The following is a 20753-nucleotide window of genomic DNA, read 5'->3' on the forward strand; positions in this document are numbered from 1 at the left end:
TTTGTGCATCTATGTGTTTTGCCGTTGTGTTGTTTATGTATTTATTTAGAGAGGGGTGCGGTGAATGGTTGGTTCCGATGTACGGCTGTCGTCCGCGCTGTGCCAGGCAGCTCAACGGCGGTAGTGCGTGGTTGTGGCTCTGGAGGTTGGAGCAACAGTCGTAGAAGGGACGGTGTTTGTGCGAAATCCACACAACTACTCGGATTTGACAACAAAAAGGTAAGAAATCCGACGTGAATCGTGCTCTTGTTGACTGTTATAGCGGCCGCTACGTCATCAAGCCCACTGGACGCGGAGCGAATGGGCAACTTGAGCTGTTTCGGATCCGAGGCGCAGGGATGGATGCGGGCTGAACACACACACACGGACAAAGGACGCGGCCGCGCCGGGCTCACCTGTGCTCATGGGTGCGAGGGAAACAAGGCGCAAGTAGCTCGGCTGCCCAACTTTGTTGCTCATCGAAATTTTGATGATCGTTAGGTGCCATGTGTGTCGGGTCCTCCAGCCATATCAACAACAACAACAACAAGTTTAGTTAATCGCCGTTGTCTTATTGATGTATGGTGCAGACCGGGCTCCGGCACGTCCACAGGTCCAACATGTACGCTGTCTGAACACAGACTGTTGATTATAATGGGAGATATGTATACTGTCTTCACTGTATCCAGACATTTAGTTCAGTTTACATTCCTCTACAGTCAGAACACAACAATACAACCCATAGCCGTGGTGGCTGTAGCGGTGGCTTCGAAGTTACACTTTTTTAAAGTTAAGCCATAACGAGTCAGTGTGAAACTCAGCACAAATCGTACTGTATTTACACAACATTTCAATTGAAGAAATGTTTAATGAAGTTTAAAGTGTACATGGACTCGTTTTAAGCGTCTAGCAAAAGCTTTGTTCAAGAGCACTTCTCTACTAAACTTCCAGAGCAGCCCATGACGCAACACATATTTAATCCGACCCGACTAGCGTTCCTGTATATACACAAAAATAACGCTGTAGTGTAAATGAACATTGCTGTTTAATTATTCTTTTGATTGGCCGTTTTATGGCGTACAGACCCGCAGGTCGCTGTTTGAGAGCTGTGTTATTTGTAAAGCTCGGTGGAAAGAAACTGCAATACTTCACATCGTCATTTTGAATCGCATCTAAAACCTGTGGCGTTCAGAGCATGCTTTCCTTTCAGATGTAATCTGCTTTGTTGTTTTCTGGTCTGGTTTGTTTTTAAACATGGAGTTGCTACATTAGTTTTGTACAAAATACTTTGGCATGTTGTTCTCAATCTTTACCACAATCAACCTAAAACAGTTTAAAACGTCCCTATTAAATGGATGCAATATACACGATTAGGAAAAGCACCTATAAATGCACGAAGGGTGTAGTAAATTAGTTGCCAAACTAATGTCATGTCATAGAAAAATTCAGTTTTGTCTTTAGATTTTAAAATCTATATTTCTGCTAATGGTTATGTCACAGCTGTTCTTACAAGTGAAGGCAGTGGCATTAAGTAGCTGTTGTATAATGTTAATAGGCCTGAACAAGGTTGTCTGTTAGGTTGGTGGAAGTGTCACTACACAGGTATGTTTGTTTTGCTTTAGGTTAATACTTTGATCATCTATTTGGCTTCTTAGTCTTGACGTTTGCTTTTTGGTTTTTGATAAACCCTCCACCAGCAAGATCAAAAAGTAGGACTAAAAAAAAAACTAAAAAAACAACGCACACAAAATAGTCTTTGGTGGCTGAAATGTGTTCTCTACACAATTGTGTCTAACACACATTATCCACACGGACAGCCATGCTGCTTTAAGGCTGTGCAGTGACAGCTTGTTAGTTGCCTTAAGTGTACCATGGTGGATAGAGAGCCATGTGAAGGACTGTGTAGCTCGCAACCTCAAACATCACCGAGCGAAGAAGGCGTGCGTGGCTAATCGTGGCCAACATGCTTCATGTGGTGGGTCTACATGACCAAATGGCAGTAGTCAGACCACAACGTGCAGCTTTCTGTCAGATGAGGCGGAATCGGTAGACTGTCCAAACAACCGAAAGTTTACTGGCCTTGGTCTACTGGGACTCCTCTTCCAATACATTTGCTAGATATTACCACCCTCTCTTCCTGTGCAGCGTCTTCTTCATGCAGAGCAGCTGTGAATTTGTCTACGGAGAATTTTATAATCTATATTGTTGTGGGAGGGGCAACAGTGTGAGAAACGTTATGATAAAAACGGTGGGGGGAAATCAACAAAATAATAAATGAGAAAACATTAGAAAATTCATGAGAATGCCATATGTGTGGCTAAAGGCTATAGCTGTCCCTCACAGTGCACTCACAGAATGTGTTGCACTATAAAGGGCTTTGAAAACTCCCTTTGTAGATCGGCCCGTTAAGTGTGTTCCCAGTTCATTGTGAAAAAGCAATGATATAATCCTGGGAAGGAAAAAAGAAAAGGTTCTGAAGCCTTAATTTGGGAGTGTGAAACCCCAAGACAATCCTTATTTCTTTGGTGTTATAGAGGATACAGTTAAAAAGAGACGCATTTGTTTGGTCGTAACAGTGCATGGCCCTACCAGTCCAAATGTAAGGATTATGAAATTGAGTGTCTCAGTGTACCAGTGTTCCCGTAAAGCTGCATAGACAAAGTACAGAACTTCTCCGATTTTAACATTGCTCTGACCCATCACTGGTGCTATCAACTTTTTGAAATATTACAGCATGTGATCGTTTGATGCACTGTGCATGGTGCCCATTACACACACCTTTTAACCTGTGGCTTACGCTCTTGCAAGGTAAGCCCATCCTGCTCGAGGCCTCCATCTTGCAAACAAAGCGTTTTCCTGTTAAGCAGATGTCTTGTAGACAGAGTGAGCGCAGTCTCGCACAGTGGGGCTCTGTTCAGACATGCTGTGGAATTTCACAGACTGTTCAGGGCTGTGTAGTTTACAGTTTTAGAGAACATTGTCTTTTTGAAAGCTTTTGTGGAGGTGTTCAATGTATCAGTCTTTTGGGGGGAGGGGTGTGATGACAGGGGAAGTAGGGCAAGAAAACAACTTGTTGTCAGTGGGTCTGATCTGATATTATTCTCAAGTATTAAGAAAAATGAAGAGGACAAATGTAGATGACTCACTTTATTTAATTTGCAGGTAGAAGGTTCAACGTCTAGATTCTAGAATCAGTCTGCTTTATGGAACTAATGTGAGCACCGTTATAAAAGCTGATGTGAAAATATACACTTCTGTTGCAGCTACAGCTTTACTGTTGTAAGGAATACAATTATCTGAGGCTGGGAAATTGCACCCTAGCAAAATTCTCCAGTTTAAAGTCCAGTCTCCCCTAATGTTCTTGTCCTGATAAATAAAGGTTAAGGGGTAAGCAAACATAGCTGAGGGCAGGAGGTCTCTGGTATCAATAGCGTAACAGAAGGTTGATAAGGAGATGGTCTGTCTTGTATTGATAGCATATCAAAAGCTACCGATAAAGTTGAGTGAGGAGACAGACTGTCTTAACATGCTTTTGGGAGGGATGAGTTGATCATATTCAAGAGAGGTACGGGTGAGGACCTCATTGTCACCATTGCAAATAAACCCTTTTTCTTCTTTTCCTATTATTTCCCCCCCACCAGAGGCACCATGAACGAGGAAGAGCATTTTGTCAACATCGACCTAAACGATGACAACGTCTGCAGCGTCTGTAAACTGGACACAGAGACCGGCACGCTGTCCTTCTGCCATGTGTGCTTCGAGCTCAGTATTGAGGGTGAGCGAGAGAGAGAGGGTTGTGTTCCCTCAATACACCACTGACACACACACACCTGCTTCCTCACGGGCCTTCCTTTGCTGCCAGTCGGTGTTTGTTCATCGCAGCGCTGAGGCTGACATGCAGAACATTCATTTCTGAAACTCCTGAGTCAAATCCCCCTCCACTCCCCATCCCAGTGCTTGCTGGTGTTTTGTTTTATTACAGCTTAGAAGAAAAGCCTTTGACAAAGATAAAGGCGTCCTCAATATATTTGATGACGAGCAGAGGGGTCAAACTTTTTATTTAATACCAGCCTTAGTTTGAAGACATTGCCTTGAATGGCAGAACCTTGGGGAAGCACCTGACTTTCAGGTCTTCCCTGATTGGATGGGCTCCCACATAAACCCAGGAAGCTGGCACTCCTTGATGGTTGGGGGAGTAGGAGCTGGACAGAGGGACAGATGCAGACAAATAATAAGAACACAAACCCTTTACATGGACTTTGCTTATGGTTTTTGCTTATGGACTTTGCTTATGGACTTGGCTAAGGCTTTGAGGTTTGAACTTTGTTGGGTTGTGTGTTTTGTGTTTGTAAAGAGGCACCAGGAAGAAGCCGGTTAGGCTCATAGAGGAGCTGGGTTTTGTTTGGCTTTGGCATTGTTTGTTTAGCACCCAGCACTGTAAATAATAAACGCTTCCTCTGCACCATATTTCCTGACCTGCATGCGCCTTTGTACCTAGACCCTGCCTTTCCAGAGAAGTGCTTCTCTCACTGTATGGTCTTTTCTTAGAAGTGATTGAGATCTTTACTATTCTAACACTGGCATTACAAATAAAAACCACCTGCTGCAAGAAAGAAATGCTCATTCATGATTAAGGATGTGTCTACGTTCATTCAGCAGCTGCACTTAATATTGTGGGGTTTCTGTGTACAGGGACACAATCCTCTGGACTCTGTCCTTGAAAATGGGTTTTGTGTGGTTGACAAAGTGCCGGTGTTCTTCTAAACTGCTTCCTGCATCCTTTTCCCTTGCGATTTGACCCACCTTTAACATACAATACTTCTAAATTATAATAAACATAACAATTATAGTACAATTCTTTAATGTGTTTTTTAAAAGTGAACAAAGTATTTGAGTGCATTGACATAAGTGTGGGTGCCCTGCAGCGAGCTCAGGAAGTGGGTTGCCTTGCGGTTTGCGTGATGGAAACAGATGTTTCTGTGCCATCGTACTATAGCTCTTGCACGGAGCTTGTGCTATAGAATTGGATAAGCCAAACGCTTCTAAGAATGAGGGGTTTGCTTGAACTTTGAGCAGTAGGGCTGAAACATGGAGCCATGTTTATACCCAACAGGTCAGTCTCCCTCCACGTCTCTGACACTATCTCTTGTCTTTAGTGCAATAACCATGCCGCACTTCTGAAATCCAGTATCTGCACTGAAGAGGAACTTTTTTTTTTTTATTCTGTGGTCTGCAGAAAAAGAAATGGACTGTTCAAAAAGGTCCTGCTGATAGTGTTTGTTTTGCCAGCGTGAGTCTCCTAAATATAGATTTCCATTGGCCCGATCACGAGTCTTTGCTTTGCCTGTGTTACAAATAGCCAACTGCATGTGAGCTGAGCTGCGGTCCAAGTTCTCTGTCTAAGCTTAAATGGGGACCTTCAGTAATCTGCCTGGCTCTTTTTCGTTCAGCCTTCAGTGAAGTTAATGGGTGGGTGTTGTCTGAGCCTCTGGGTGTCAGTGCCGTGTCTCTTCTCCCGGCCTGGCGGCAGTACTAGGGGATTATCCTGTCTGACTGCAGCTCTCTCCCTGCTCTCGCTCTCCCTTTGTCAGCCTCCAGCTTGTACAGGGCCTGTGCTCATCTGTGTGTGTTAGTTCCCCCTGCTTTCTGGTCTTCCATGTGAAGAGCTGTAATCATCTGTATGTATTTTATTAATCACAATGATATGTAAATTGGAACAGCAGGGCTTGCATAGTTAAACAAGTGTCAGATAAGGTTACCTTATTGGGGATTTGCTGCTCGACTCTGTTTGTGCACATATTCGGCTGAAATGCAAGCTCAGCTCGGCCAGCCCTTGCAGCGCTGCCATCACGTTCTGGAAGGTATGTTATACTTTATTGCAGTGCTGGATGTTAAATTGCATTTTCACTCAAATTAATTCGGTACATTAACACCTCAGGTCAGCGGCCGGTAAGATTTTGCAGCCTGACTAACAAACCTCGGGGCGTTCTCTGAGAGAGAACGAGTGCTTTAGTGTCAGTACTGTGGTCTGTGTGTGTGTGTGTGTGTGTGTACCAGCACTGTGCGCGGTCTGGGCTTTCGCAGCACTTTGTTAAACCAACACAGATTCTGCGTCTGCCTGAGAGCTGCTTCCTCTCATGAGTTATGCAATGAGCCTGTCACATGAGTATCACGTCCCAAAGAGCTGCTGAAACTGAGAGCGAGAGAGAGGGGTAGCTGTCCTGCTCCGTCTCCTTTCTGTGCCATGGGTCTGACTGCAGGGATCGTTTTTCATTTGGTGGAAGCTGAACAGCTGGGACTTTTTTCAGTCCATTTGGTTTTAAGGAAATGAAGTGAAAATACAACCCCCTCAACTTCTACATGACTTGCATTTGGGGCCTTGGAGGGCAATTTATACTGATGTTGATGGAAAGCCCGAAGGATGCCTGTCAATTGAGTGAAAACTTTGTCTCAGTAATGCTGCAATTAAACGCAATGGGTGTTTTAAAACAAACACAGAAGGGAATTGGATGGATGAGGCAGTTTAATCAAATGTCAGAAATGTCACTTTTGTTAAACATGATTTGTTTGTAAATTTCTATTAGATAATGTTATTATTATTGCATAATGTTATTATGGTGTTACTTTTAAAGAGAAAAACACTTCTTGCCCAAGACTACAGCTGAAGAGGCAGTACATTTACTAGAGGAAGAAGCCGAAGGCTCTTTCTTTTGTTGTTGTTAAGCACACAGAAGCTGTTGGAAGCCGTTATTTTTACTGGCACTTTCATACTGGCCAGATCTCGTCATTGTGAAACTTTGTGTTTACCCGTCAGAGGTGTGCAGATTTGTTCAGGCCTGCTTGCTTGTGTTTTGGAAGCAAAACTAGGCAGGGCAATAACTCTCTTGTTACTGTTGTCTTCTGTGATAATGTTCTCAAAAGAAAAAAGAAAGCAAGCAGTGGTGTTTCAACAATTTTCTATCCCTATGTTCAGATTCAAACTTGAATTATATGTCTGTATTTACTTTGTGTGAGGGGAGGCCGAAATCTTGCAGCTGGTGGCTGGATAGGAATAATGCAGAAAAACAGTGTATGCTTGGAGATGCCTGGGCCAGAGGTGAATGAGGTTTTTCCGTTTAGATGTGCTTGTTTTCTATTAGTTTGCATAAAGAGCTCCTAGAGTGAGACCTGGGTGAAAGCTATAGAGTGCTGTTTGTGTAACCTCTCTTATTTGCCAGTAGTTTGAACAGACAAATAGTGTAATAGTGCTGCTAGTGAGATGTGTGTTTCCATAGTTAACTTCCGCCACGAACTGTAATTGATGTAATGCTCTTCACAGATTGATATCTTTTTATATATAATGTTATTGTAAAATGGCTTAAAGATCATGCCATCAACCACTCTTCCCTACCATCACTTTTCCTTACAGAAGGCTGTGAAAACCATGCTGTAGCATTTAAAGCATTCATATCGTGTTTTAGTTAATATTATGGGTTATAGCATTTAACATCTTTTATTTCTGCTTTCATTTTAAAAATGTCTTCCTGAACCAGAATTCATGCTGCAAAAATAATGTGTACCCATTGGTTTTCCAGGCCGCTTGGGATAGTTCTTCCAAGACCGAAAAGGAAAATAAGAACCACGTAGCAAGAGTTTTTACCACACACAGAAGTTGCCCTGTGTTTCACACGGGGAGAGCAGATCGCTCTGCTTTAGGAGAAAAACAGCAGCTGGGTAGATACGTTTCACTGATCTGAGCTGATGGGCTGGAATTAATTGAATTTTCTATAGTTGCTGCTCAGTAGCCTTATAAAAATAGCCTAAATTACATCGTTCAAGTAGTTTTTTTTTCAGGGGCAAGGGATGGGAGGAGGCAGTTGAGTGAAGGAGATCTCATACATGTTAGAGACCCTCATGGAAAGACGCATAGGCAGCTTGATCAACAGTTCAGGAACTGGTTCCTCAATTTCCACAGCTGCTGAATTAGTCTAGAACGGGTCTTTCCCAGTCTTCCGCACCACCCACCTCACCATTCTCAACATTTGGGGTAAACCAAGGTCATTTTGAGAGTTTGGGGGTACGTTTCACACACCTGCCATGCTACCGTTATCTCACGCATAATCAGACCAACTGATGATAGTTTGTGGCCACCACAGACCTGAGATATTATGGGTTATGTAATGTGTGTGGAGTTTCTGCTGCTCCACACAAAATAATTCGGCAAAACCGAGTCTGGGGAGTTAGGAGAACGAGGGGCTCCATTGAAGGGGATTATACTGAGTGATCACGGGACTGGGTAGCGTTCAGTACCACTCCAGTGTAGGCCTTTGTGTTGCTGTGACAATATGTTGTGTTGTCTGTATTGTGCACCTTGTGCTGCAGAGCTTGTGAACAGGGCACTGTGTTGGGGCCTCGCTGTACTGCGCAATGCCAAAAGGCAGCAGGATTGTGACCACCAAAGGAAAGCGATCACTGACGTGGTTGTTTAGGGAGTTTAAGCAACATGCTTTCAGACTTTGGTTTAAGAACATAAACCTTCAGGATAAAAACAGGAACTGTGGCCTTGTAATTCCTCAAAGGAGCCTTCTTCCCTGGCTGCCCTGCCGTCTTTTGTTTTCAAGAATCCATTGTGTTTTGTGTTGTTGCGAGATCGGCGTGTGAGTCATGCACTCTGACTTTGTGACTAATAAACGCAAACGACCTTCTCTTTGTAATCCCGAACATGGCCATGGCAAATGTCTGGCAAAATGTCTAAAATTAGTCAGAAAATGGATAACATTCATAATAGGTCCACCTACATTGTCTTTAAAGCATGCAAATATTTATTTCATGCCTGAACGATTTACATTTCTCTCATTCATTCAGTATTTGCATTAAAGCAGTCAGTCTCTGTAGGGGTGGCTGTTGTTTATCTGTCTCTCATCCGTGTGCAGTTTGTGTGTATTCGGTGTGGCGGGCAGGTGTAGATGTCAGTTAGGCTAGGAGAGGGTGTCGTGTGACTTGGGTCACATCTGAGGCCATGCCCTCAGTGCTGATGGAAGCAGTTGGAAGTTTAAACTTGTTCTAGACGCCAGCGCTGCATGTGAAATGAAATGAGTCCGGAGTTGAGTATCGGAACATCACTGGGATCACAAGTGCCAAACTGCACAGCTTGAACTTGTCACCAGAGCTCGGGAAAATACCATTATACAACAGTCAGTCTTAGACCGCTCTGACCTGGACTGCTGTCCTGAAGTCATCTGTGTTGTGTGGAGCTACAGAGAGACGCAAGCCATGGTCCGGTTGCCTAACAGCAGGGTGAGGCCACATACCTCACATTGAACCACCACTGCAGCAGACAGGGGAAAGACAAACTAAACTTCCACTCAGGCCTTGACATAGCGTAGATTATATATGATAAGATTAAGGTTTCCATGACAGCAACCTCCAGCCTTGGTGAATAATCTCTGCTCTGTGTTGTATAAATAGAGAGATGGATTAGACTAAATAAAAGACAACCCTTATGTTGTGGGGATTTTCTTTTACTTTTCCCTTACAACATGGGTTTTCAACTTAAGTGAATGGTTCTGCATTAAACTTGGAAACATTTTTCAACAAGCAATGTTGAAACCTGATGACTTGAACTACAGTTTGGCGATAAGTGATCAGGTGGAGCGTGATGAACTGTAAACATCCTTTTTTGGTTTGTTTTTTCCAGTGTAACAATTGCGTCATGTTTTCTCAAGAGGGAATTGTCATTGGGTTGAAAAAGCATGTAGACATTGGACATCTAAATGAGAAATCATGGTGGTGGGGGGGACCCAAAACCAAATCCAAAGCAGTCATTGTTCTCTGGCTATTTTTATTCCAAATATCTATAATCATCCCAGCTGTGTGGAAGGCACCGCTGAGCTGTGCCAGCGTGCATGTTGGGGGGTCTGCCTCGCGCTGAATCGAGAAGCGCTGGCACACTGTCTGCGACAATCGGCCGTGAATGTACAATTATGGTCTTTACACTCATTTGCAGTTCTGCGCATTTCATGTATTCAGTGGATTAGATACGGGTTGCCGGAGAGAGAGCGGTGTGCCGGCTCTCCCCATTGTTCCTGGGATTTCGCTAATCGACTGCAGTTCTTTACTGTGCTTTTGCTTTTTTTTTATGTATTGATGAAAACTGCTTTTAAGTAATATTCCTTCCTGCTCTTGATCTGAGAGGAATGGAATGGAAAGGAATTTTTTGCCAATAGGTCCATCTCTTTGGCAGCACTCTCCGTGCTCTGATCGGTTCAGTATTTGTTCAGCTCAAGAAGCATGTGTGAGAAATTCATCCTGTTGTGGCCAACTCAAATCTCTCTGGAAACTGTAGCTAGTGTTACAGTATGGGCACTTAAGTAAAACTGAAATGCCTCCAGTAGTAGTAATACCATTTCCTGGTAGTTGTGGTTTAGAAATTTGAGAGATTGTTTGGAATTCCATGTAGGCTCAAAAATTCGAAGAACATACCAGTTACATGAAAAAGGCAAGAAGGTTACATTTATGTGAATGGCCTGCAAGTTTAGTTTTTCTTCTCTTCCCCCTCCTTTTTTTTTTCATGTGCTTTTTATCATACAAGACTAAAATCCATTTCTGCTTACACTGCTTACACTTCTCTGAATGATGGCGATGGATTTTAATCAATATCATTTGTAAAATAGTGCCATTAATCGCCCCCAGGAGGAAGATGCAGAGAGAGATCATTTGTGTTCTATTTCTTTTTTCTTTTGATGTGTTTTTTCATTTTTTCATTCACATAGTCTTTACTCGCATGTGTTACTGATGGCCTTTTGCAAGGTCCACAATTAGTGTAAATCTAGGCATTCCCAAAGAGGATACAGAATTCCTCTAGGAAAAATTGCAGATTTGTGAAATTATTTCATAAACACATACTTTTTCTTCCCCCTCCTTATTTTAATACGATTAATATTTTGGCATTTTTTGATTTGAATAACTTCTGCACAGCGTGTGTGCAGCCTCTCTGTGATGCTTAAAACAAATGGATGAATGGACGCTGAACTTTCTTTTCCACGGAGGCCAGAACCTGTGTTAGTTTGCGCTGTGTTTGCCTGCGCTCTGTGTGGTGAGAATGAACGATTTTCCTCTGCCACCCTGTGTTTCTCAATGGAGGTATTTATTCTTTTTATTCAGCAACTTCGCAAAGCCATTTATTTTAATTGTTACATAAAGTATAACAGTTTCGTGCAAGTTAGGTACATCTTGTCTTTGAAACAAATGTCTTGCAATGCTGAGGGCAATGTCTCTTTCCTTGAACATCGGTGATGGCATGAATGCGATGTGCAGTTGGCAGGAGCCATTTGGAGTTGCGTGAAAAGTGCAGATGGAACAGGAGGTAATGTTCAGTAGGGCTCCGTCAGGGTGTGCAGGTATGAGCGTTCTGGAGAAGGGGTAAATCTGCAGACGCTCCATTCTTTTGGGCTTTGATGCTAATCCATCTCTCGTGCTAAGCGGCTTTATCCTAGCCGTCAGATCTTTTCTATCAGCCTGACTTGTTCTGATTATTTTAAATGCTCTCCTGCCAACCAATTTGAACTCCTATCTCAAAGCATCTCATACGGGGGATTCAGGGATTAAAGACGTATCTTGCTGAAATGTCTGTGACAAAGGAAGGTAGATTTAAGGTGTGCAGTCTTGATGTGTGCTTTTCTTAAATGACAGACAGATATTGCTTCACTGCTGGATGAAGGCCTCCCCAAGATGTCTCCACGTGCTTCGATCTACAGCTTCCCTTTTCCGTGTCACGCCTGCAATTTTTTGTATATGGGTATAAATATATATTTTACTTTCCCCATTGCAGGTGTCCCCAGTTCCAGTCTGTTACACACAAAATCCCTCCGAGGCCACAGAGACTGCTTCGAAAAGTACCACCTCATCGCCAACCAGAAACTGTCCCGAGCCAAAGCATCCAGAAGCGCCTATGAGGGAGTCAAGAACGCCCTCAGCCAAAAGCTCAGTCGGATCGTGCAATACGCCCAGAACAAGGAGGCGGTCTCGGACTCCTTGCGCAGGGGGGGGAAACGTGAGCTGGTGTGCTACAGCCAGCAGGGCGACCACAAGCTGCTGCCCCAAACAGACTCCCACGTGCCCCGGTACGCACCTCGCTGGGAAGAGGGCGGAGCGGCCGGGCTGCCGGAGTACGCCAAGCACATGCTGAACTGCCCCTCGGCCGGCGAGCTTGGGCTGGACCTGCTGAGCAACGGCGCCGCTTCCTTCTGCTCCGGGAACCTGCTGTGGGCCAGCGGGAAGCATGGTCCTCACCGGACAGAGATGCAGGCTGGGGAGGTCCCGGGCAACACGCAGCGCAGGCACAACTGCCACAGCCGAGAGGACTGTGAGTGAGATCCTACTGGTCTATAAATACACCTTTTATTGTTGTTATTATTTATTTCTATGTAGCAAATGCCTCCAACAATTATTGTTTTACATATACAGAATTACAAGGCTAAACTACATGGCTATCTACACATTAGAGTGAATTAACACATCTGAATTGGGTGAATAAAGTGAGAATGCTGTACAGGTGTAATGCTTCATGCACACTGCTATACACACACACACATCGCCTGAGATTCAGGGGAGGAGGGGGATTAGGAGTTTTCCTCAGTCACATTCCTCCGTTGCTGGGAATCGCTTTGTACGGCAGACACTTCTTTATCTTCCCCTTTTCACTGTGGAAGTGTGACGCAAGTCGCCCACTGTCCGCATCTCTTCACACCCCCCGTCTGCCGCTCTTGTCCACGGCTTCTGCCTGATTCTCCTCAATGCGTGTCCTTGGCCGTAACTCTGTACGTCATTGTGGCGGTTATTTCACAAAAGGAAAAGAAAAGGAATGTGAAAGGAAGTGAATTTCCAATTCTAATGAATGCTATTTTACGTTACAAATGTCCTTTGAGTTACTGGGTTTCATAATTGACTGATAAGATTCAAAGGATCCTTTTCTTTTGCCTAACACTATTATAGTGTGTGTGTGTGTATATAATATATATATGTGTGTGTGTGTGTGTAATGTAATATATATAACAATTAATTTTTCTCTTCCTTCACAGTTCTAACCTTTTTTTTTTTTTTTTCTTTCCATTCCACCCTCCTGTATTTATTTTTCAGTGTCCCGTATGAGTGTTGAGGAGCTACGCCAACTGAACTCTAAACTCCTGCGGCAGGTTCAAGGTAAGAATCTGAACATGTCGGCCGGTCTTACAGGGTTTCATTTTTAAGACAACAAGGCAGTATTGTTTCACTAAAGAAACTGAAACTTTGCATTGAAAGAAAAATAAAAGAAATAGAAAGGTTAGCTTGTCTCAAGGTTGCCTGTAAATCTCAATCAGCATAGAGACGAGCACTAACTGGTCCCAAAAGCAACTATTAGCCAGTCAGTTTACTGACATGGTTGTTTCACACAGTAAATATATATATATATATATATATTGTCTGTGTCTGTTGCAGCTGTGTTCGAGGAGCTGACAGTGGTGGTTCAGGAGAAAGACTCGTTGGCCTCGGAGCTACACGTGCGACACATCGCCATCGAGCAGCTCTTCAAGAACTGCGCCAAGCTGCCCTGGCTGCAGATCGGCCGCGCCGGGGTCAAGGCCAGCAACACGCCGGTGGAGTGAGAAGCTCCAAAGACCTCCGAGAGCTTGTTGGCAGCTCTGTGAGACTCCCCTCTCCCTCCTCCTCTTCCTCCACAATGAGGGCTCGAGGTAGCCTTGGGACCTGACTGGCCATTGTTGGCAGAGACTACAGAGGTGAACCTCCTTGTCACCCAGAGAGTTTGTCTCTCAATGGGTGCCCGGCAACACTGCTAAGAATCTGGATGTCTGGCTTGGGGGGGACTCTCCCCTTTAGCAAGAGAAACTTTGTGTTGTTGGTGTTGTTTTAAGAGGGTTAAAGATGTTGGGGAGAGAGAGAGGAAATCTCTAAGCACATAAAAAAGTAATTCTGGAGTTAAATCAAGGTTTAATCATGAACAGCTGCAACACATGAGGGCAGGCGGTCCAGTTCAGTGCTTGAACATGCTCACAGAGCTGGCTGTTCCCCCAGTGGAGCCTTGACGTGGAGACACAGTCGGACTGAGCCGGCGTACACCACGGATTCACGGTCTCCACAGAGCTGGCTTACACCACGAATTGCAGGTCTCCACAGTGGAAAACGCTGCGGAGGGACGCCTATCATCTATGCAGAATTAGAAGCGTTAATGTTTGCAATAAGGCTTAGAGAGAGGTAATTAACTGCGGTGTTCTTTAAAACATGTTCTAGTCAATGTTTAACTTATTTAAAGAAAAGAGAGCTACTGTTTTAGTTTTCCCATCTGTTTGATATGAGTGAGGTTTATATCTACTGGTGCCAGGTGCTTGATTAACTGTTTTGACCTGTTATGTTCTAGTTTGTGAGCTGTAGTCTTTCCCCCGGTAAATTAATAATGTTGTTACTGGCATTACTGTGTAAAATACCCTGTCGGTGGCTCCCTATAAGCATGGTGTTGAGTTTCAGTGCGTCTTTGTTGTGCCACATCATAAGGAGGTTTCACACTGAGCAGGGTGCGGCAGACCACAGCTCCTCAGCAGGCCCTGGTCCCAAAGTGGGATGCGGTGCTTTGCTGAGATGCCACATTTCTTTCAAGCCTGAGCTGATGCTACTGTATTTGCACTGGGAGAGGTTTAATCAGTGCAGTGGAACTTCATTAGAAGTGAGGGAGCAGCTTTGAGCCCCGCTGTCCCATCAGAGAGGGGCGAAGTATAGTCTGAAGCCCCAGAGTAGCCACAAAACAGCCACCCAGTCAGTTTCCTGTGGCCCCAGCAACGTAAAACTGTAAAAAGCAGCAAGATCATCTCAGTGTCCTTTTTATTTTATTTTTGTATGGGTTTGTATACAGGTGTTTTTTTTTTAGTTAAACCATTTTTATAGTATAAAAAAAAAAAAAAACAGGACTGTAATAATATGACAGCAAGCACAAGATCCTGCTCTCACCCGGTGCCGAACACCGCAGTGATTTGTGCTAGCGCCCAATTGATTATATAGATTTATCTAGTCCCGTGAACAGCCAGTTTGGCCCATTTTCTCTTACAAACAGGTTAACTGGTAGGTTCAGAACAGCAGAATGGATTTTGTAATATTTTTGGCAGTTACTGTAGATACCAGGCTTTCTCTTTAATCCTTTTCCAGTTACTCTGCACTGCCTAATTGAATATTTATGAGTGTGCTCAGAAGAGGTTTAACATTGTATTTATTTATTATTAAGGACTTTGTTTATAACGGAGAGAAATACTGCTGTAGTGTCTTCGCCATGGGCTACTGTGAGGATGGATTTTAAAAGGGTGTGATAGGGATGGGACACGGGTTTGTATTGCACAAACCAATGACTGAAACCAAAACACTGGCAAGGTTGCAGAGTGACATATATAATATGCAGTAATAAGAGAATCTGTATTTCTAGGTACTTAGTAAAAGTTACAACCATAGAGTTAGCACAGATACTTTAAATTGGACTTAATTAAGCCAGGGACATTGGGTATATCCCCATTTTTCAAACTTGAGGTCTGTTAGGACTATTAATTATCAGGATTATACCCTGCTTAAAGCCTTTTTTTGTTAGTTTCAGAGCTGATTTTTACAGGTTTACTTAAGTTGCTTCTAGACCCTGTTCGGTTCACTATAGACATGTCACTTGTTATGTACGTCACAAGCAAACCAAATAAGGCACAGCCACCAAAACGCTAACAGTATTGTTCGAAACAGATGTGTGGAGTCCTTTATATCAAAGGTTATGAATGAAATACCAATGTTCTTTGTGGTTTCTGTTTATTTAACTGAGATGTTCTCACCTGGTCACTGAATTTCTTTTGTTAAAGGGAGGTTTGTACATTTCTTGCTCCACATGCACAAGTGAAGATTTGTTTTCATGTGTGTACCATTTATATTATATTACTGTTTTTTTTTTTTATCTTCAATTTGTTGCATTTTGAGTTGAATGTGTAACTAGTGAATTGCAGTGTTGTCCAGTTTGGTTTTTGTTGTACTTTGTTTGACTTGGTTGATTTTGTAGCTCAGCTTATCTTTTTTTTTTTTTTTTTTTTCCTTTCCTTTTTTCTCAGTAAGTTATCTTGAAAGTTGATAAGGCTATGATCCAGCATTGTGATTATACTGCAATTCTGATCGATGCACACTTTGCTCCTACTGCTACTGTTCAGACTCCTGTCCCCCTTGCGATCTTTACAGAGGAGTTGTAAGTGGGATATTGGTTACTTCTGCTATGCACACAGTTCTACAATGACTGTGAACTAAAAGTGGTTTCCTACATCTGCCTGAGAATACATCTGTACTGATGTTGGCAGATGCAGTTTGTAATGGATAAGAATTTGACCATATATATATATATAATAATTTTGTACACTATTTTTATTTACAAAGCTGTTGGTTAGATAAAGTAGTGAAGCAAAAGTTTGGCAATCTCTGTACCCCCCCCCCCCGCTGCTTTAAGTCTCTCTTTATAAGAGATAGGACACATCTGACCCTTCTAGGGTTTAGTTACAAGACAGATTTTTTTAATTTTTTTATTTCATCAACTGAGAGTTGAGCATGTCTGTTAGTGTGTGTTCCCTGGCATGCGTCATGCTGTTGTCGGTTGTTCGATTCTGCTATAGAATATCCTTTGCCTAAGACCTGGTGTTTCAGTTCAAGGAACTGCCACACAGCCTTTGTTCGACCCAGTGTGGAGGAAGAACAGATCTGATTTCATTGTCATCTACAGAAAATTGTCAAGGCAATTTGTTATGCGGGTACTATATCTGCATAGAAACGTGGGATGAAGTTCGAAAACAACATTGTCAGGTGTTGATCTCTATCTGTACCATATCAGTTTTAAAATCTTTCTCCATTACTGATGTGAGGCTGTTTGTAAAACCAGGGTATGGCAGTCTGATGCTTTTTGATCTGTCCATCATAAAGTCACAAAACCTAAGGTGTCGGTAGAAGGATAACTCTGAAAATGACCCGTAGGCCTTTTAAGATGTCTTTCTGAATGGAGAAGGTTGCATTCCTCCATTGAGCTGCCTTAGAGGAAACCCGTGCCCTCCTTCAGTATCCCAGCCCAGCTCCACAGGTTCCTGTACAGTATGTATAGTCAAGAATGCCTGTGAGTGTGTGTGTGTGTAACAATTTATGGATTCAGTTATTTTGACAGGTTACGCTTTGCCTTGTAACTTTGACATGAAACATGCAATAATTATTGTTTGTCCATTGAATTTACTGCCTGTGTGAATTCCTGTGCTGAAGTGATTTGTATTTTTACCAAAAAACAACAACAAACAAAATATAAAAAATATTTTCCTACATTTTCTTGTTTCAAATGATTTTTGGTAACTGAACTGAAGGGGTAGATTGCCCTCTAGTGGGTAAAGCGAGTTATTCCACACAGTTACCTGATGGAGAACATCTGGCAAGATCAATTCCTATTGATAACGTTCAGTTAGTTTTTTTTTTTTTCAGCCTATCATTTGTGCTGTAATGGGTACTACCTTAAGATTGTACTGTACTAGCTAGTATGCAACTTAATACACAGCTCCATACTAACTAGTTTGTTGCAGTTGACCCTTAAAGGAGCATCATCTCGAGTCTCTGCACTGACAGCGGTGTTTTACTAAAATGTTATAACAAAAAACATTTTAAAAAATCATGCAGTCCTCACCTCTCTTTTCTGACAATAGTGTATCTATCACACCCTCTGTTGACAGATTGACTCTTTCCTGAATCCTGACAGTAGTGCTTCTCTCACACCTGCCATCCACTGCCCCAGTTTTAACAATTCATCATTATGATTTTGTTGAACCCACTTTTGAAAACCCATTTGAAACCCACATTTTGGGGAACCGCCTGAAAATGTCGATTTCCCCCAAAATCAGCTGACATGGGAGAGAACGACCGCCACCGAAACTCACCCCCTCAGAAGCCAGATCCCCACCTGGGACTCGATCTGGATTCTCATGGAGAAGCCAGGGGCCACCGGGACTAGGGGCTCTGACTGCTAGTCCTTGGGGTTGGAAGCTGAACTGTGCCCGCTGAGTCGCCACGCCAGCAGAGAGATGTAAATGTCTCTAATGTAAATGTATCGTGAATTAATTGTGTAAATATACTATGGTTATTCTGTGATTCTGTGACACTGCAGTAATCCTCACGCAAACACGTGTAGGACAAGAAAAGCAATTCTTTCATTTTGCATCAGCATGGTCTTATGTTTGAAAATTAGAGAATAATATATACAGTTTAGTCCATAAATATTTGGACAGTGACACAATTGTCCTCATTTTGGCTCTGTACGCCACCACAATGGATTTGAAATGAAACAATCAAGATGTGCTTTAAGTGTAGACTTTCATCTTTAATTTGAGGGCAGTTACATCCAAATTGGGTAAATGATGTAGAAATTACACCCATTTTTATATGTGGTCCCCACAATTGTAGGAGCTCAAAAGAATTTGGACAAACTAACAATCATGAATTAAACTGAGTTCCAGTACTTGGTTGCAAATCCTTTGCAGTCAATGACTGCCTGAAGTCTGGAACCCACAGACATCAGCAGATGCTGGGTTTCATCCCTGGTGATGCTCTGCCAGCCTGCACTGCAGCTGTCTTTAGTTCCTGCTTGTTCTTGGGTGTTTTGCCTCCAGTTTTGCCTTCAGCAAGTGAAATGCTGCTCAGTTGGATTCAGGTCAGGTGAGTCACTTGGCCATTGCAGAAACTCCACTTCTTCGACTTAAAAAAGTCTTGGGTTGCTTTCACAGTGTGCTTCGGGTCATTGTCCATCTGCACTTTGAAGCGCCATTCAATGAGTTTTGAAACATTTGGCTGAATCGAGCAGATAATATAGCCCTACACACTTCAGAATTCATCCTGCTGCTTTTGTCAGCAGTCACATCATCAGTAAATACAAGCAACCAGTTCCATTGGCAGCCATGCATGTAACAGATGAGGTGTTATGCATCAGATCATGAGCAGTTCCTTCCCTTCTCCATACTCTTCCCATCATTCTGGTACAAGTTGATCTTTGTCTCATCTGTCCATAGGATGTTGTTCCAGAACTGTACAGGGTTCTTTAGATGTTTTTTGGCAAAATCTAATCTGTTTTGCCTGTTTCCTGTTCACATCTTGTGGTAAACCCTGTGTATTTACTCTGGTGAAGTCTTTCTTCTCTAGATTGTTGACTTTGACACAGATACACCTACCTCCTGGAGGGTGTTCTTGATCTGGCCAACTGTTGGGAAGGGATTTTTCTTCACCAGGGAAATAATTCTTCGGTCATCCACCACAGTTGTTTTCCATGGTCTTCTGGGCCTTTTGGTGTTCCTGAGCTCACCAGTGCGTTCTTTCTTTTTAAGACTATCAAATAGTTGATTTGGCCACACCTGATGATGATTTCTAAGGCAAAACTGAAGGCAAAACACCCAAGAACAAGCAGCAGGGAAGAAACCCAGCATCTGGTGATGTCTATGGGTCCAGACTTCAGGCAGTCATTAACTTAGTATTGAAACTCACAATTTAATTCATGATTATGCTAGTTTGTCCAAATTCTTATGAGCTCCTAATATTGGGGGGACCACATATAAAAATGGGTGTAATTTCTACATCATTTACCCAATTTGGATGTAACTGCCCTCAAATTAAAGATGGAAGTCTACACTTAAAGCACATCTTGATTGTTTCCTTTCAAATCCATTGTGGTGGCGTACAGAGCCAAAACGATGACAATTGTATCACTGTCCAAATATTTATGGACCTAACTGTATATTATTCTCCAATTTTCAAACATAAGACCCTGCTGATGCAAAATGAAAGAACTGCTCTTCTTGTCCTATGCGTGTTGGTGTGCGCGGTAGTGCAGGGTGATGGCAGTGAGGCTGGTGGCAGTGAGATTGGTGGCAGTGAGGCTGGTGGCAGTGAGATTGGTGGCAGTGAGGCTGGTGGCAGTGAGATTGGTGGCAGTGAGGCTGGTGGCAGTGAGGCTGGTGGCAGTGAGGATGGTGGCAGTGAGGCTGGTGGCAGTGAGGCTGGTGGCAGTGAGGCTGGTGGCAGTGAGATTGGTGGCAGTGAGGCTGGTGGCAGTGAGGCTGGTGGCAGTGAGGCTGGTGGCAGTGAGGTGAGCTGTGTCAGCAGGTAGCGGCGCGTTGCCGCTGTGATGCTTTCGCTGGGCAACCCCGGTGACGTCACGATTCTCGGCAGCCATGGGGAGTCCGGCGCGCGCAGAGCCCGAGAGCACGAGCTGGAGCAGCGCGCGGAGCAGTGAGTACAACAGCACCGCTCAACACTTACTACACACTTACTACACACTCCCGCACGCTGCCGAGCCAGAGACTGGTTACAATTGAAGGTTTAATCGTTTTGTGGCGCAACTTGTTTGCCGCTGATGTCAGACTCGGATGCCGGGAGCGAGAGAGCCGCTGATAACACGTGTGCTGTGTTTGTGTGTTTCATGTCATGTGTCGCTGTCAGCACATGTGTGCTGCTCTGCTCTCCGGCTGCCTGTGTCTGCAGTCCACACAATCATACAGACTCCCGCTACTGACCTGTCTGCGCAACTTCGCCTTGTGTGTGTAGTGTGTTAGTGAGGGCTGTGTGTGTGTGTAGTGTGTTAGTGAGGGCTGTGTGTGTGTGTGTGTGTAGTGTATTAGTGAGGGCTGTGTGTGTATGTAGTGTGTTAGTGAGGCCTGTGTGTGTGTGTGTAGTGTGTTAGTGAGGCCTGTGTGTGTGTGTAGTGTGTTAGTGAGGGCTGTGTG

At 43.5% G+C, this 20753-nt stretch overlaps 2 protein-coding genes across 2 annotated transcripts in view; both read left to right on the forward strand.

Moving 5' to 3' along the window:
• Positions 1-97: 97 nt before the first annotated feature.
• Positions 98-17318, forward strand: c3h21orf91 (chromosome 3 C21orf91 homolog). The gene is made up of 5 exons (XM_066699548.1): positions 98-219; positions 3621-3754; positions 11789-12322; positions 13096-13158; positions 13435-17318. Exons 2-5 carry the CDS (start codon positions 3628-3630, stop codon positions 13599-13601), a joined length of 891 nt encoding a protein of 296 aa, XP_066555645.1. The 5' UTR covers positions 98-219; positions 3621-3627; the 3' UTR covers positions 13602-17318.
• Positions 17319-20083: 2765 nt separating this feature from the next.
• The window catches only part of LOC136746790 (protein BTG3), a 35797-nt gene continuing 35127 nt past the window's right edge, over positions 20084-20753 (forward strand). Inside the window, exon 1 of the mRNA XM_066699553.1 lies at positions 20084-20259. The gene's annotated coding sequence lies outside the window, so the exon portion shown is untranslated. The remainder of the gene's footprint in view (positions 20260-20753) is intronic.

The sequence above is a fragment of the Amia ocellicauda genome, chromosome 3 (assembly GCF_036373705.1).
Source record: "Amia ocellicauda isolate fAmiCal2 chromosome 3, fAmiCal2.hap1, whole genome shotgun sequence".
NCBI classification, from domain to species: domain Eukaryota; kingdom Metazoa; phylum Chordata; class Actinopteri; order Amiiformes; family Amiidae; genus Amia; species Amia ocellicauda.

Bases quoted from the DNA above. Each gene is read 5' to 3' on its own strand.
- c3h21orf91 (XM_066699548.1), top strand. From the start codon at position 3,628: ATGAACGAGGAAGAGCATTTTGTCAACATCGACCTAAACGATGACAAC. The intron at 3,755-11,788 runs GTGAGCGAGAGA...TCCCCATTGCAG, and splicing joins CTTCGAGCTCAGTATTGAGG to GTGTCCCCAGTTCCAGTCTG. The intron at 13,159-13,434 runs GTAAGAATCTGA...TGTCTGTTGCAG, and splicing joins ACTCCTGCGGCAGGTTCAAG to CTGTGTTCGAGGAGCTGACA.